Source organism: Mytilus edulis, chromosome 10 (assembly GCF_963676685.1).
Source record: "Mytilus edulis chromosome 10, xbMytEdul2.2, whole genome shotgun sequence".
In the NCBI taxonomy this organism is placed as follows: Eukaryota; Metazoa; Mollusca; class Bivalvia; order Mytilida; family Mytilidae; genus Mytilus; species Mytilus edulis.
Window position 1 is genome coordinate 51,913,771 of NC_092353.1, and position 18,456 is coordinate 51,932,226.

Sequence of the window (18,456 nt, forward strand, 5' to 3'; positions counted from 1 at the left end):
TCCCTATCAGTTTCAAAAAGAGAATTCACTTCTCCCTATAATTCTGAAGTAGTGTGAGCCCTGGTATCGGGACCGTTCGCCCTAATAATATGTTCGTCCTAGGTCCGTTCGCTCTGAGTTCGTTCGCCCTACTATAAAAATATTAATATTCAGGGCATTGAAGTTGAATAACTTATTCAGATATTTCTATGGTACATATATATATATCATGTATATTCTTGAAATTTATGGAATCATTGAAATATTTAAAAGTTTATGGCTTGTTTAGGATCATCAATTGTTCAATGACAAAATAATTCGGATCACTGATTATTGTGATACTTGTCTTTTGATGGATTAATAATAAAAACAAATGTTTTGTTTTGATAAAATATTCAGCTTGAAATTAATACAAACACCGATGTACGAAGTGTAAATTATGAAACGGATTTACAAGTTAATTTATTTATTACTCTAAGACTAGTCACACTACATACATTCGTGATTGACTGAATACAATATTATTTTGTTAACAAATATCAATAAAGATAAATACATTGTATTCCAGTATTCTACACTGCAAATCAAAGGGAAAATGATAAATTGATTGCAGCAATATAAATATTCTGTCAACTTTCAACGAACTTTAACATACACATGCAGACATCTTATACGTTCAGGTATTTCACATCCAAAATTTTATGGAAATATTCTTTATAAAGCACAAAAATGTCAGTATTCTCCTCAGAAACTAACAAAACCTTTAAATAGACTTATTAAAAGGGGATATAGTTACGATACTGTTGTCAGGTCATTAAAGATTGCATATTTTGGCTTTAACATTGATTCACTGATAGGGTCGTTGCATCGGAACTAAACACATTTATTTCTAAAAAAACAGTTGTTGGCATGACACGGGTTATGTTCTTCTCATATATTTTATGATAGTATGATACTAAACCCCTAACGGGAGGGATTGTACCTGATATTCATATGATGAAGACATAATCTTTCAATCAGTTTAATTGAGGTCTGGAGCTGGCATGTCAGTTAACTGCTAGTAGTCTGTTGTTATTTATGTATTATTGTCATTTTATTTATTTTCTTTTGTTACATCTTTTGACATCAGACTCGGACTTCTCTTGAACTGAATTTTAATGTGCGTATTGTTATTCTTTTACTTTTCTACATTGGCTAGAGGTATAGGGGGAGGGTTGAGATCTCATAAACATGTTTAACCCCGCCGCAATTTTGCGCCTGTCCCAAGTCAGGAGCCTCTGGCCTTTGTTAGTCTTGTATGATTTTAAATTTTAGTTTCTTGTGTATAATTCGGAGTTTAGTATGACGTCCATTATCACTGTACTATTATGCATATTTTAGGGGCCAGCTGAAGGACACCTACGGGTGCGGGAATTCTCGCTACATTGAAGACCCATTGGTTGCCTTCGGCTGTTGTTTGCTCTATGGTCGGGTGGTTGTCGCTTTGACATATTCACCATTTCCTTTCTCAATTTTATGTATTTTGTTCCAAAACTTAACATAATGCGACTAGACAACAATTAGAATTTTTTTTTTAAAATCAGGGCGAATGGACCCTGGGCGAACAGGTATCAGGGCGAACAGATACTAGGGCGAACATGAATCAGGGCAAACTGACCCAGATTCTCTTTCTAAAACTGTTATTGATTTATAATACGGTACCTCAAATGACCGAAGAACACTGTTAATATCCAAATAACACTTGTAATGACCGAATAACACTTGGAATTTCAATATTAGCACATATTGGTGACTTTTAAACATTGATTATTAATTAATAGTACATTATAACTTATAAATGATTTACAGAAGGCAGATAAGTTCATAAAGATAATTTTAAATTTAGTGTGTACATCTAAGATGGCGAGCACAGAAATCACAATGGCCGCCATGTTCGATGTACACACTAAATTCAAAATTATCTTTATGAACTTATCTGCTTTTTTAAATCATTTTTAAGTTATAAAATACATCGATAATATACTATTTATTAATATTGAATGTTTAAAAGTCACCAATATGTGATAATATTAAAATTTCAAGTGTTATTCGGTCATTCGTGTTACCTGTCTATAATATGTTGTTGCTTAAAAAGAATTAAAGTTCACAATACACTTTGACAAAAACGGCTGTGTTAAATTCACCATGAAATTTTTTCTGAGTAGACACAACCAGGCATGCTGCATGGGGCGAATAACTTCATACACCTTATCGCTATTTAGTCCAATCCAGGAAAAACAGTCATTTATACAACTTCCTGTTAGGGTCAGGCCTCTGAAAAATAGAGGTCATCAGAAACGAGCTGAGGAACGAAATCTTCAGAAAGCGATCATAAGAAACTTTGATAGAGTACATATAATATGATCCACTTTTTCGCAATTAAAATTGAAGTAATCCGCCCATCCGATAACTTCACCCTTTACTTCCGTGTGTCTCTACAATTTTTTTTTCGTCTGCTATATTATTTTGACTTTGAAGAAAACCATTTGCTAACGTCATGTCAAAATCAAAGCAAGATAATACAATTTCAAAACTATGGAAAGCCAAAATAACAAAATTCAAAAAAAATCTTAAAAATCTTAGAAATATGTATATTGAAATTTGACACAAGCTTTCTGGTCTATTATGTGATATTTTTTCGATTCTATTAATCTAAAGAATAAAAATAAAATATATTTACTCTGAAATAATAATTTTGGGTAATATATTAAAATCACTATACATTTGTGTGGATTTGTATTTACTGCACAGACTTTAAACCTATGGACAAGGATGATGGTGTCTTAGCTTCATTTTAGAATATTGAATTATGGCAATTTTGTTATGAGAATACTATTAATCATTCTATTGACTTTCTTATCTTTTTTTTTTAATCATATTTTTACTTTTCTTTATCTTCTGATATCTGATATTAATAAAAAACATTTTGGTTTGTTCTTTTTCACCAATGTCTTTATCAAATTGATTTTATTTTTTATATTTTGTTCTCCTTTCTTATTGGTTTATCACCAAAACATCATTTCCTAACGTTTTAGTTTGTTAATATATGATAAATCGATCCTCCATACATGTTTACCATACATTGGCGGACTTACTGGACAACTGACTTCCATTAAAAACACAGGTGACCCATTTGTCTGATTGATTTTCAAATCATTTCCGATATATCTTTGTGGAAATAATATAATATACGTAACATTGAGTTTTCAGTGAAAAGATTTAAATAAAATTTGATGTAATCTTTATTTTAATAAAGAAGAAATATACACGATCAAAACCTTAGGTGGGGAGAGTTACCGGACTGCATCGTGTATAAATATTACAATACACCTTATTTGGAAAAGTCTCTGGTGCCAAGTGTGGAATATCTTGGAACCAATGCATTAAATTACAATTACTTTGGTAAAGTTATGCATTGAATTGAAAATAAAAATGTTTTGTAAAATGTTAATTATAGTTGTCATTGGTGTGGCATGTTGTACTTTCCAGTATTTTTAGTAAATTCTAGTATCCCATTTATGTACTCTCAAATTGAATTTTTAAATACAGCACTGAACAGATTGGGAACATCCCCCTGAATAAAGGACTGTCCACCAGACAAGGGGTCATTTTGCTGCTGTATAAAAGAAAAAAGTGAAACATAGCTTTTTAAGCTTATACATGTATATACATGTATGGGAAAATATCATTGTATTTGGAAAAACTTTTCTGAAAGAGGGATCCACTTACATTTTTTATTTTTTAAAATAAAGACAATATAAGTCCATGCATATTGCAGAATTCTTAGACATGTTTTGACCATATGTAATACCGGATAGATGTATAAATGTAGTTCTTTTAGAAAAGTATCTTCAAATAATATAAATATGTACTCTTTTGTACTAAGAAGTGGGTTTTTTTTTTATGAGAGGAAAAAATTATCACTTGAAATGTAGCCCTCATAAAAAGGGTAGTCATCACATTGAGGGGTTGTTCCCAACCTGCTTTAAACCATAAAGCAGCACCCATTAGTCATACTAGTATAGTCATCTAAAAATGTTGATCAGTCAAAATAAATACTGATAGAAAAAAAAATAATCATCTTTAGTTGATAGGTGTCTTATCTTTTCTCCAACTTTGCTATGAGATGAAAAAGGTTGTGAAGATAGGTTTTATCCTGAGCTAATTCTGAATAATTGATTTAAGATTATTCATTGACTAGGCATTCATAAGGTCAATGTAGCCATTGACCTTGACCTGTAATGGTTAACTTTTATAAATTGTGAATTGGATGACAGAGTTGTCTCATTGGCACTCATACAACATCTTCCTATATCTATTGTAGATCAGCGGAATATAAAGACAATATAAATCCGCTAACATACATGTATCATAGTTCAATCAATATTTTTTTGCCCCACCTACGATAGTAGAGGGGAAATATGTTTTCTGGTCTGTGCTTCTGTCTGTTCGTTCGTGCGTCCGTTCGTCTGTCTGTCAGGTTAAAGTTTTTGGTCAAGGTAGTTTTTGATGAAGCTGAAGTCCAATCAACTTGAAACTTAGTACACTTGTTGCTTATGATATGATCTTTCTAATTGTAAAGCCAAATTAGATTTTTTACCCAATTCACGGTCCATTGAACATGGAAAATGATAGTGTGAGTGGGGCATTCATGTACATTTGTACTTTGGACACATTCTTGTTTATTAAAAGTATGGACTTCTTTTTTCATTTATTTTATTTTTTGTGTGTAGGAACAACAAAGATAACAATGGATGAACTAGACAGACAACAAGATGAAGAAAGAAGAACCTTGAAGATGAAAACATCTACCAGAGCCCTAACACGGAATGATAATAAAGTGATAGGTCTAAATACCAACAGGAAGAGAGAGCTGGTGAAGGAAAACGAGAAATATGATACATTAAAAATGAGGACATACAATAGTACATGGACTCCTGTAGTTCATAAACCCTCAAATCATCAGGTAAAATACAAAATTACAGACTATATGTGTTTTATTTGAAAAGTGTGTAGGGCGATCCTTAAATTGGGTCACAATGACCTACATTATACACACAACAAATACATATTTATACATCATGTGATTACTACAAGTTATAAACATTGCTATGGCTATGGCCTAACTAGCTGAACTATCAATTGTTACTTGAAAGAGGGGGGCAAGGGGGGTCCCAATAACAGCAAAACAGCAAATTGATTTGGCTCATAACAGATAACAAGGAATTAAAATGGACAAAAACAGATAACAGTAAATGAAATATTAAAATAATATGGTCTTTGACAAATCAGTATTTCCTATTACGGATATAATCCTTTGTAATGCATTCCATTTTTTAGGACTATGTTTTTAATATTAATTTATGTATCTAGAATGTGTTTAAATTACTACTCAATATATTATAATATTTTTTATACGCTCGTTAACGGAACGTAATTATGGTATACAGTTGTCAACATGTCGGACATTAACTCAAAAACTCTTTAACCAATTTGCATTATACTTTGGGAAATTGCTTATCACTATTGTCATGATTGACGTGAGCTCAGCTTTTTTTTTTTTATATAAATTTTAGATTTTAAGTTTCTGGGTAATGGATTTTTATTCAATAAAATTGGTGTTTTTTTTTCTTTCTCAGTTTTCTGATAATATCTCAAGAATGCTTTCACAAAGCAAGGAATTTTGGTGATTTGTTTATATCTATTAACATGAGGTCACTTTCAATTTTTATAAATTTTAGATTTTACGTTCCCGAGTTAACGGGTTTTATTAATTAAAAAGGGGGATTTTCCAGTTTTCAGACATTAACACAAAAAATGTTTTCAACAGTTCTCATGAAACTTTGCTGAAATGTTTATATCTATTGTTGTAAACTCCCTTTCGATTTTTATTAATTTTAGATTTTATGTTATTGAGTTAATAAGGGATTTTATTCATTAGAAAAAGATGGTATTTTCTAGTTTTCAAAAATAACTCAAAAATGTTTTCAGCAGTTTTCATGAAACGTTGGTGTATTGTTTATATATATTGACTGAAGCTCCCTTTGTTGCTAATAAAAAAAAATGACCTAAAAGAGTTTAAATATTCTGACTTTTTCTAAATGACCATCTAATGAGGTGTGTGAATTTTTCTTAATAAGACTATGAGGCAAAGTGGTATTAAGGGTAGAAAAATAAAAAGCACCAATTATAAGCATGCAATTTATCAAGTACTTCGAACGAATTTTGACACTCCAAAAGCAATTTATTCCACTGTTTTCAAAGGCCTTATTTGAACAATTTTTTATCAGGTTTTTGATTGTACCAAGTGTACTAGTAAATAGAATACATAGTTTAGTAGGTAAACAATGGCTTGAAACGAAATAAATCTTTGTTTGTAATGAGTTATATTTATGTGCAGCTTCGGACCCAAGTACATGGTTTGAACTTTCATTGTACAATGAATGCATTTGGTTCTGCTTTGAAAAGAATCACAGAGCTGAGTCTTTACCATATTATACCAGATGCTCCGCAGGGCGTAGCTTTATACGACCGCAGAGGTTGAACCCTGAACGGTTGGGGCAAGTATGGACACAACATTCAAGCTGGATTCAGCTCTAAATTTGGATTGTGATTAAATAGTTGACACATCATAGGTTTCTGACACAGAATGAATGTGTTCTAATGAACTTAAAATTTTTGTTTTCTCTTAGAGCAATTCACTATGCTGTTGAATATTAATCCTCTCAAAAAAATGTTTGAAGAAATTTTCTTTTTTATTTATGAAATTTCAAATGAGAAAAATTGAACCCAATTTTTTTAATCACATCCCCCTTTCCCTTATTCCAAAACTAATCTCAATTAAAATTTCTAATGGAGTTTGAAACAATAACTACTCATTTAAATACATCATAAAATATTAAGATGTAAAAAAACTGCTTGTTATCACTGAATGGTAAAGATTATTTTAATTTATCAGTTGGTAGTAAAAAGTGAATATACATTGTATATTGTATATAACAAAGATTTAAGTTGATTCTGGACAAAGAAAGATAACTCCAATTAAAAAAAAATCTTGCTATTGCACAATATTTTGCAATTAGATATTTCTTGCTTACTATTCTGGACAAAGAAAGATAACTCTAATTAAAAAAAAATTGCTATTTCACAATATTGTGCAATTAGATATTTCTTGCCATTGCGCAATACTGTGCAATTGAAAAGACTTGCTATTGCACAATACTTAATATAATAATTTTAGATCCTGATTTGGACCAACTTGAAAACTGGGCCCATAATAAAAAATCTAAGTACATTTTTGGATTCAGCATATCAAAGAACCCCAAGATTTCAATTTTTGTTAAAATCAGACTAAGTTTAATTTTGGACCCTCTGGACTTTAGTGTAGACCAATTTGAAAACAGGACCAAAAATGAAGAATCTACATACACAGTTAGATTTGGTATATCAAAGAACCCCATTTATTCAATTTTTGATGAAATCAAACAAAGTTTAATTTTGGACCCCGATTTGGACCAACTTGAAAACTGGGCCAATAATCAAGAATCTAAGTACATTTTTAGATTCAGAATATCAAAGAACCTAACTGATTCATTTTTTGTCAAAATCAAACTAAGTTTAATTTTGGACCCTTTGGACCTTAATGTAGACCAATTTGAAAACGGGACCAAAAGTTAAGAATCTACATACACAGTCATGACAGTTAGATTCGGCATATCAAAGAACCCCAATTATTCAATTTTGATGAAATCAAACAAAGTTTAATTTTGGACCCTTTGGGCCCCTTATTCTGTTGGGACCAAAACTCCCAAAATCAATACCAACCTTCCTTTTATGGTCATAAACCTTGTGTTAAAATTTCATAGATTTCCATTTACTTAAACTAAAGTTATTGTGCGAAAACCAAGAATAATGCTTATTTGGGCCCCTAAGTCCTAAACTGTTGAAACCAAAACTCCCAAAATCAATCCCAACCGTTCTTTTGTGGTCATAAACCTTGTGTCAAAATTTCATAGATTTCTATTAACTTAAACTAAAGTTATAGTGCGAAAACCAAGAAAATGCTTATTTGGACCCTTTTTGGCCCCTAATTCCTAAAATGTTGGGACCAAAACTCCCAAAATCTATACCAACCTTCCTTTTGTGGTCATAAACCTTGTGTTAAAATTTCATAGATTTCCATTCACTTTTACTAAAGTTAGAGTGCGAAAACTAAAAGTATTCGGACGACGACGCAGACGACGACGCCAACGTGATAGCAATATACGACAAAATTTTTTTCAAATTTTGCGGTCGTATAATAAAAGGTTAAGTTGTTGTTAGGTCCTAGTCCTTAATTGAGATCCTTGTCAGATATTTCTGGCCATATGTTTTCCTTTTTGTCATATTAAGAATTGTTTTAATTTAATATGTTCGTAGGGGAAACAAGGAACATTATTCTCATACAAAAAATCAAGATAATTCTAAATACACATTCATAAAAAAATGGAATTTATTACAAAGGATAATCATAAGATATACTTGAATTGTCCTGGATCTCACTTCTGTGATGGGTACATGTTAATGGAATCCTTCTCTGAATACGGGACAAACATATTAGTAGTGGTAACCCCAATGTCCAATGATCTTCAATTTATACCGAATATTGACTGTCAAAAAAAATGCTGACATTCCAATTTTCAATAACAGTTAACAGCAAATACATTATCACAACAACAGATAACAAAAAAACTAAAAGCCCAATAACAGCTAACAAAGAATAAGACAATAACAGCTAACAGCAAATATATTTTCAAAATAACAGATAACAAAGAATTAAATTGCCCCATAACAGCATAACAGTTAAACCCCTTGCCCCCCCCCCCCCCCCCCCCCCCCCCCCCCACCCCTCTTGAAACTGTTGTCTGAAACTATCAGTTCAAAATTGAAAACAGCTTTTTTTTGCAATTACTATTAGAAATTGTATAATAGTTCATGAATTTTGGCTTAAGTGTTTTTTTGTGAAATTATGTTGTGATAGGTTTTGCAAAAAAGCTCACATTTTAAATGTTTATATCATTACTTTCTTTAATTGCAATATACATGACAATCAATTTCAAATTTTTGTCCATTGTGCAAAAATTGAAATATTTCATTTTAATTTCAGATCTTCAATGAAAGGAGAGATCTTGTTTCTCATTGGGTAAGTAGTACAACAAAATAACTATGATATGTTATTATAAACTAAATAGATAAGATTTCATTTGAAGTATAACCAGTGACATGTATGTGAAAAGAATAATAATTTAATTTGATGCCATTAAATTAAGGAGCGGTGCGGTTCCTTCAATTGAGTGAAACAAGTTAAAAAACTGCAAATTTAAGCAGTCGGCCACTTTCAACCCAATTCCTGTTATATACAATTTTTGATAGTGAAAATACATGAAATACCCATGATGTTTGTTGTGACATATAGAAAATATAGTTTTAATATGCCTTTCCACGCTTGTTTGGTGTATAACGGAAAAAAAAAGGTTTTTTTTTAATATGAACAATGCTAAAACTTTTGTCAGAAATCAACTTTTATGATTATATCAGTGTTCATAATGAACAGATTGAATGTATATTATTAAAATTGAATAAACACAACATCACATGCAGTTTTAAAGTAAATAACATGTATTTTTGTATATTTAAAGATATTTTTTTACTCATGTAAGTTTTAAAATCAATGAGTAATAGATTTCTGTTAGAAGAAATTAAAAGGTCCAGTGAATAAAGTATACAATAGTTATTGTATTTATTCAATGGGACAAAAGAACTTGCATTTATAGTTAAAATAGATTGACCAATAGAAAATAATTACATTAGATGTATGTTTCATTTTAATATTTTATTCTGATTGGCTAACTGCACATCACGTGTTATTCCGTAAGCAGTTGCATTGCTCAATACAACTTTTCACTCATGATAACATGTGCTCCAACAATAAAGTGCACAGGTGAATTAAATAATAAAATATATAAAATTCGTGTTTTCATGATCATAGCTAAAAAAATGTAATTATAAGTATCGAATGCTTCTTTTTGTAACTTTATAGGGTTGTAAAAGCGTTGACCATGCGTACATTTTTAGAATGAAGCGCTTCCGCGCTTCATACAAAATGTACTTCGGTCAACGCTTTTACACCCTAATAAATTTACAAAAAGAAGCATTCAATTCTTAAATGAATCTGTGGAAAAGTTTCATTTGGGTCGCAATATAAAATGGAAAATGTAAAGTTTTTGTGTTCAAAACAGTTCTTACTTAATTTATGTAATTACCTAAGCTTAGTTATTTAGAATCACTCATCTTCAATATACATGAAATGATTGCCACCAGAATAACAGCAGACACCAATTCAATCAATCAAAAATCTATGATTTATTTATTTTCAAAAGATATTTTATGAAAAAATCATACTTTGTTTTCACAGCATGAGATTGTGTTTTTGGAAAAGAATTGGTCTCTTGACTTGAGTTGTGCTATTTGTTTTAATTTTTACACTTATATGTTATATACTTCTTTTTCAGTTTGACCTATGGACAGACACCCAGAGGAAAAGATTTTTTGACATGGTGTTTCAGCAGTGTAGAAGGTCACAATACAGATTTATACAGGACTGGTTCCAGGAGAAAGTCCCCCTCCAACATCTAGACTTCACTACTGTACTTCCAGCATTTCTGTCTATGTATATATTTTCTTTCCTAGAGCCTAAAAGTTTGTGTAGAGCAGCACAGGCTTGTTGGCACTGGAAATTCCTTAGTGAACAGGTACAGAAAATAGATATGCAAGCTTTAGAAATTACTTGTTTAAGACTCTTTTTGGTTGAAAAGTTTAACATGTATTTATACAGCTTTGGTTTTCAAAACGTTTTACTTTGAGCATTCCTGGAGATGGCAAATCAGATCTCATTTAACAGATTAGATTAAATAAAAGTAAGAAGAAAGTTCTCACTTCAGCGTGCATGTCCTAATAATATTACTTTTAAAATTTGAGATTATGTGTTTTCTTAAAAAGGGCCCTTAATTTAATGTTATAATATTTCTAGAAAAAATGTTGCATCTTTTGTATTCTAACAAAAACTAATAAATACTGTAAAAACAAATTAGTTGCCTAAATCACTGGCAAAAGAATTCATTAGAAAATTTCTTTTTAAATTTATAAATGAATTTAAAAAGTTTTTGTCATCTCCCACTAGCCAAATTTTAAATTTATAATGTCATTTAATCTACACAATATTTCACAGGATGTAATATGGCAGCCAAAATGTATGAAGCTTGGATGGTTTCTCCGATACAAGCCACCAGATTGGGAATTTGGAGCCTGGAAAAGACATTTTGGTGGCTGTGTAAAGACATTTGATTATTCTACAGGTTCTGACAAAGTAAGCTAACATTATATTTTTTTGTGAAATTTATTCTATTTTAATGTATTGCAACTTTTTAGCACCTAATTCTCAAATAAACAAAATACATAACCTGATTGTATGCAATTTAACAAATCTTGTGGAATTTGCTTACCATTTTAAACAACCATAATGAATGGAGGAATACCTGATATATATATATAAATGATAAACATTCATCCAATGATTTAGCGATTTTTTTTTTAGATAATAGTTCCACATTTTGCTATAACCATTATTACTGTATTAATTTAAAATGTCTTTTTGAGGAAAATATTTTAAGTACTGTTGATATATTTTTTTTTAATTATTTTGTGTTTGTTTGCAACCATTAACAGAAAATCTCACTTATCTACAGACTACATGTTTGGTGTTTTTGCATTTTAATATATTGTATACTTATCAATTTATATTTGAAGGACATTGATGCAAGATATGGATTTAGAACAGTAGAGATGAACTTTGACAAACAGTATACAAAGGTTAAAAGAAGCAAATCAGGAAGACTATCTCCAAATTCTAGTCGTATGTATTATTCAAAGTGTATCAAACGCACACAAATTTTCTCTATTTATTTAGTTCTTAAACTGTTTAATTCTGTTTGAGAAATAAATCCATTGCACTCTTTTAGAACCTAAGATACTTTTACAAAAATCTCAGGAAAATACAATCACCCATAATTATTTGATTGTATGATAAGATAAGATAAAGATAAATAATAGTTTATTAAAGTGTCACATATTGACCTACATTAAAATACATAACAACATCATAAAAAAGGATCAATACCCACCAGCCTATAAAGACTTACGAGACACTTGTATGCTTAGTTTAAGAGTTTTCACATGTTTCTGCTTTATGCTTTGTTGGTTTTTGTGGGTTTCACTTTACATTTTTGTAATAATGAAAAAATCCCTTTATTATGTCAAAAGAGCCAAATTTAACTTTTCATTATGGAGACAATTAACCTTAGAAATCTTATTAGAAGTGAAATAAATTAATTTAGATTTCTATTAAAATGCCTGTTATGAATTGTCCTTAAGAAATTTCTTTAGATAATTGACAATTAAAATTCATTCTTCTTTATTTCAACTCAGTATTATAATTGCACATTTGTAGAAACAATGAAAGGGTGTTAATTTCAATTTTATCAGAAATTTAGGTCACCTGAAATTCTAATTAACTTATGATGAATTAATCACATGGAAATCATGCAAGAAATGTATATTTCATTTGCACTTCTATCAGGTCAGATGTACTTTAATTCTGTTGACACTTCATGAAAAGCATGCAGAAATGGACAACATCTAGTTTTTTGTTACTATTTATAAAATGATTGACAGTTGTCACATGGAATTGTTATAAAAGTACATGACACTTGATTTAAAAGTTCACAGTGAAACAGACAGGTGAACTGAACCACATTTAAAAAAATGGGTAAATGTAGCATCATAATTTTTGAATGAATGATTCAAAAAAAATATTTCAGTTTTTAGCAACTTTGAGGTTGTTTTATTCCATTGGTTTCTGATTATAAAACTATTGAAAGCATTAATTGAGTTATAATTTTGAGGATTTTGTTTTTTATTATTTACAAAGTTATTTTGTTGTTGATTCAATGAAAGCTTGAAATATTTCAAAGCTTTAATAATTGTTTATTTTATGATGACATTATTAACCTTCAGAAATATTTTTCAGGACGAAACATGGATGTGCGACCTCCATGGCAAGGAACCTCAATGAAACCACATGACCTTGAAAAATCATTCTATGCATTTCTTAATGGAGTTAATGCAAATGATCCAAAACTGCCTAAATCTGCATTGGTGCTACACAATAAATGGGGGATCCCAAGGAAACGTCATGAAGATGCTGTTACTCAATCTCTTAACTTTGAACCAGGCTTGCAGTCCGTGACCAGAAGAGAAGGACACAGGGCTTTGACGGTAAGTCTGTTTAAATAAAATGGAATTGGAGGTGTGACAATATTAAGATTCTGACACTTTGACACTGTGAATACTCTTAGAAAGATTGGCACTACACTTTTTCATAGATCAATTTATTTAAAATATAATTCCTTATTTAAACTGTTAGCTTCTCAAAAAGTGTTACCCACATGTATCTTCTAGAAAGGACCTTTATCGGCTAGGCAAAATTGGTACTATTTGTTTTCGATGTTCTCAAGTGATTTGTTAATAAAAAAAAATGACATCTAAGCACAGCTAAATAAAACTTTGATTGCCTGTATTATAATAAAAAAAAATACAATATGATTTTCAAATTCAATATCTTACTTTAAATATAAAACATATGCAAAATGTTGACAGAGCTTTTTTTCGGGTCAAAAAGTAGTTGATGATGATTTTAATGATTGTGATTTTCTTGATAAATATGATTCCAGGCTGGTGATGAACTTGATCTGAAACATACATCACAGAGACGAGGATTATCAGAAGTTATGGACTTGGAGAACATGCAAGAGAAACGAAAGAAAGAATTGGTGTTTACAGGCTGGAAGCCACCAGATAAAGTTTATACCAAGTAAGTGTCATTATGATCAAAAATATATACACACATTTTAACAATACTAAGTTGGCTAGTTGAACCGATTGAAATTTTCTTGGAACAAAGTCATAACAATCTTCAAATGAAATAAAAACTAAAAATGCTCCAAAACTGACCTTCATTGCACACGCATCCCTTTCTGAAAGTTGATTTTGACAAGTGTCCTCTTCCAAGTTTACATATATTAAAATAATTATATAAAAATTGGATTAGAAGCAAAGCATCTTATTTTTTTTAATTGGGTTTCAAATTTAAATTTTTTAAGAGCTGACTCTTTTCTAGCCAAACTATAAGGTAATTGTCTTTTGCTTAGACTTAAAGTTAAAAATGTTAAAAAATTATTTCAGAAGGGAAAAAAAATGTACAATATAGTAAATGATAATATTATAAAAATTAATTATAGAAAAGGGAAAAAAAATCAACTCAAATTGGTGCTAGGAAGTATCTTCAACTTGCAATTAGGTTTTTGTCGAGCCTGCAACTTTTGTTGCAGAAAGCTCGACATAGGGATAGTGATCCGGCGGCGGCGGCGGTGTTAGCTCACTTCTTAAAAGCTTTATATTTTAGAAGGTGGAAGACCTGGATGCTTCATACTTTGTATATAGATGCTTCATGTTATGAAGTTTCCGTCAGTCACATATATATTATATTTAATATGTGCGTACCTTGCAAGGTCCTCATGTCTGTCAGACAGTTTTCACTTGACCTCGACCTCATTTCATGGATCAGTGAACAAGGTTAAGTTTTGGTGGTCAAGTCCATATCTCAGATACTATAAGCAATAGGGCTAGTATATTCGGTGTATGGAAGTACTGTAAGGTGTACATGTCCAACTGGCAGGTGTCATCTGACCTTGACCTCATTTTCATGGTTCAGTGGTTATAGTTAAATTTTTGTGTTTTGGTCTATTTTTCTCATACTATATGCAATAGGTCTACTATATTTGTTGTATGGAATGATTGTAAGGTGTACATGTCTAGCGGGCAGATGTCATGTGACCTTGACCTCATTTTCATGGTTCAGTGGTTAAAGTTAAGTTTTTGAGTTTCGGTCTTTTTATCTAATACTGTATGCCATAGGTCAACTATATTTGGTGTATGGAAATATTTTATGATCTTTATGTCAGTTGCGCAGGTTTTATTTGACCGTGACCTCATTTTCACGGTTCATTGCACAGTGTTAAGTTTTTGTGTTTTGGTCTATTTTTCTTAAACTATAAGTAATGGGTCAACTATATATGTTGTATAGAAGCATTGTTAGCTGTACATGTCTGCCTGGCTTGGTTCATCTGACCTTGACCTCATTTTCAAGGTTCATTGGTCTTTGTTTAGTTATCTTGGTTAATGTTAAGTTTATGTGACAGTTGTAATAAAGCTTATAGCTTTATACTTAGGACTATCAACATAATATCAATGATTAGTATAGAAAGCAAGACATTTCAGTGTGTGCACTCTTGTTTACTCCTTGTTGAAGGCCTCATGTGTGACTTAAAGATGGAACATCAATGAAAGCACTATGCCTTTGCTTTAAATGTTTTTATGTGCTTGTAGTTATTTTGTTTAATTAATTAAGACACTGTGTCGATTCGGTTAAATTGTAATGGAGATGCAACATACAGTAAATATATTTCTATCGCTAATAATTTGTTATCTTTTTTTAAGACAAGACAGAACAGGTGGAGTTTTGGATACAATGAATGCCATGACATTATACAAAGGTCTGATGGTCACACAACATACAATGGGTGTGGCTGGGGATTTAGCTGTCACTGACGCCCCTAGGGTGGTGTTTATATCATCCAGAGTTCCTGCTGCTGATGTAAGTATACACATACCTATCTTTTATAACTTTAAAAAATTGTTAAAACAGTTACAACAACAACACTTTAAAATTGTAAGTTGGACCGACATAGTGACATTATAGCTTGATAATTGTTAAAAGGCTACAGCTTTCAGTTTAGTGTGTAACCAACCAAACAAACATTTTGCATTTCTGTTTTTCTGACAATTTTCATTTGTTGATGTGAATATCATAGTGAACAGTTTTAATGGGGGTAGTGATAGGAATAATACAATGAACCATCAATTTAAATACATCTGTAATAATTTCCATGTTTGACTCAATGAAAAATAAGTTCACAAAATTTAGCAAGTGTTCAAATAAATCCTTGTTGAATAATCTTATAATAATCTTAAAGAATAAATTAACAATGACAATTAATATGATTGAATAAGAGCAGTATGATGAAATAAAATTAAACAATAGCAATTTTAATGCACCAGATGGCAGATGCACATTTCTATAATGTACGTCTGAAACAAAGAATTCCAGAAGTAAAATAGATTTATCAATAATTGTTTACAGTTAATAGTGGATGCTGTCCTGTTTGGAGTAATACCTATAGTTTATGAATATGAGGGAACTACAGCACAAACTTTGATGTTCAAATTACAGAAAGAATTAGATGGAAGAAGAGCTAAGTAAGTTTTGGTGGAGCAATTTAGATAAGCTCTACATTTATATAATTCATTGTTTCTGATTTGTATTGCTATGTAAAAATAATTTTTAATAAGAATCCTTCGTTTCATAATTTTTTATAATGTTCATGATATTTTTTGTATGAAAAAAGTAGATATGGTATGATTGTAAATAGGACAACTATTTTAACAGAGTCAAAATGAAGAAGATTTAAGCACCATGTTTTTTTTAGCATCTTTTAAAAGATTTACCACATATTTTTTTTTACTCATATATTCATAAAAACACACATGTCTTTGAAAAAAGAATGTAAAGTTTATAGTTCAAATTATTTCTAATAATTATTTAAACAAGAGCTACCTGTTTTTACAGTCATAAGAGATTTCTAATTATTTAAGACTTGCTAGCCCTATGTTAAACAGTTGCATGATGTTTTGTCAATGCCAAAATAATTTATAAAATACTGCTGTTTGTACAGAAATAATGTCCTACTTATTTTGATGCCTCAACTGCAATAGTTGATGGGTAATCTTACAAGACTAACAAAAACTTTTGATTGTAGGAGTATAGGAATATTTACTCATTATGAACAGCCAGGAGATATAAAACTAGTGGAGAATTGTAGTGTGAATGCAGAGACCTTTGACCTTGCCATTGTAAGAGAATTCTTTGAAGATGTAGCCAGTCACATTGTTGATGAGAGTGATGGAGGACAGTTCCATATATTCAGCCCAATGGCTGCTTCTGGTGAGAAAAAAAATATCATTACTCTGTTATGATATGAGATAATGCATGCATATGATTTATTCATAGAATAAAAAAGAAGGTCAAAATAATGATTGTGTATATAGGTATGTAATGGAATCATTGTTACAGACAATTTCTTTGAGTGTGTGGAAAAGGTAATATCTTTGGTTAGCTTGCTTGTTAGCTGAACCATGAAATCATTATTAGGTTAAACTACCCTCCTATAAGAGTAGACTATTCCTACATATAACCAATCTATCTGTCTGTAGGACTAGGCTACCTCAAAAGGAGGGTAGTATACCTAATCTAATAATGACTTCACGGTTCAACTAACAAGCAAGCTAACCAAAGATATTACCTTTAGCTACACACTCAATGCAATCGTCTGTATAGCTGAACATTGTTTATGCAGAATTAGACCAGAATGTAATGGTAAAAATAGAAAGTTGTTTGTTACACTGTATGATTTATTATTTTTAGAACCTGGATTAGACCTGCTGATTCAGCTGACCAGATTGACCGGTGTATTTTTCTCCAGTCCTACTGGTATTATTGGACAGTATAATCATAGTAAGTACTTTATAAAATAGTAAGAAATCCAGTTTTAATGCCATCAATGATTTTTTTTGCCACAATTAGTTTGATTTAAAAATCTTAAAAGTTTTATTAGGGCCCCGCCTTTAGGTGGGTCGCCCTATAGTGATCAGTCTGTCCGTCCGTCCGTCCGTCCGTAACACTTTAACTTTGTGTCCGCTCCATATCTAGAGAACCATTATGATTTCATACTTTATACTTTACATGTTTATTAACCACCACCAGAGGGCGTGTCATGATGTATGTACAACTTCCTAGGTCAAAGGTCAAGGTAAAAAAAACTTTGGTTTCAGTTGACAACCCTGTGTCCTGTGGTGAAGATCGTGTCCGCTCTATATCTTGGGAACTGTTATGATTTCAAAGTTTATACTTGACATGTATATGAACCAACACCAGAGGGTGTGTCATAATTTATGAACAACTTCCTAGGGCAAAGTTCAAGGTCAAAAACTTTGGTTTCAGTTGACAACCCCATGTCCTATGGTAAAGATTGTGTCCGCTCTATATCTTGAGAACCGTTATCATTTTAAAGTTTATACCTGAAATGTATATAAACCCATATCAGAGGGTATGTCATAATTTATGTACAACTTCCTAGGTCAAAGGTCAAGGTCAAAAACTTTGGTTTC

General features: G+C 31.0%; 1 protein-coding gene across 1 annotated transcript in view; it reads left to right on the forward strand.

The window, feature by feature from the left end:
* The window catches only part of LOC139491453 (epithelial cell-transforming sequence 2 oncogene-like), a 78,576-nt gene that overhangs the window by 7,803 nt on the left and 52,317 nt on the right, over window positions 1–18,456 (forward strand). The window contains exons 2-12 of the mRNA XM_071279155.1: window positions 4,752–4,984; window positions 9,164–9,199; window positions 10,569–10,808; window positions 11,285–11,422; window positions 11,863–11,968; window positions 13,142–13,389; window positions 13,845–13,984; window positions 15,670–15,826; window positions 16,373–16,488; window positions 17,049–17,233; window positions 17,714–17,803. Of these exons, the coding sequence (XP_071135256.1) occupies window positions 4,769–4,984; window positions 9,164–9,199; window positions 10,569–10,808; window positions 11,285–11,422; window positions 11,863–11,968; window positions 13,142–13,389; window positions 13,845–13,984; window positions 15,670–15,826; window positions 16,373–16,488; window positions 17,049–17,233; window positions 17,714–17,803 (1,672 nt within the window). The 5' untranslated portion in view covers window positions 4,752–4,768. The remainder of the gene's footprint in view (window positions 1–4,751; window positions 4,985–9,163; window positions 9,200–10,568; window positions 10,809–11,284; window positions 11,423–11,862; window positions 11,969–13,141; window positions 13,390–13,844; window positions 13,985–15,669; window positions 15,827–16,372; window positions 16,489–17,048; window positions 17,234–17,713; window positions 17,804–18,456) is intronic.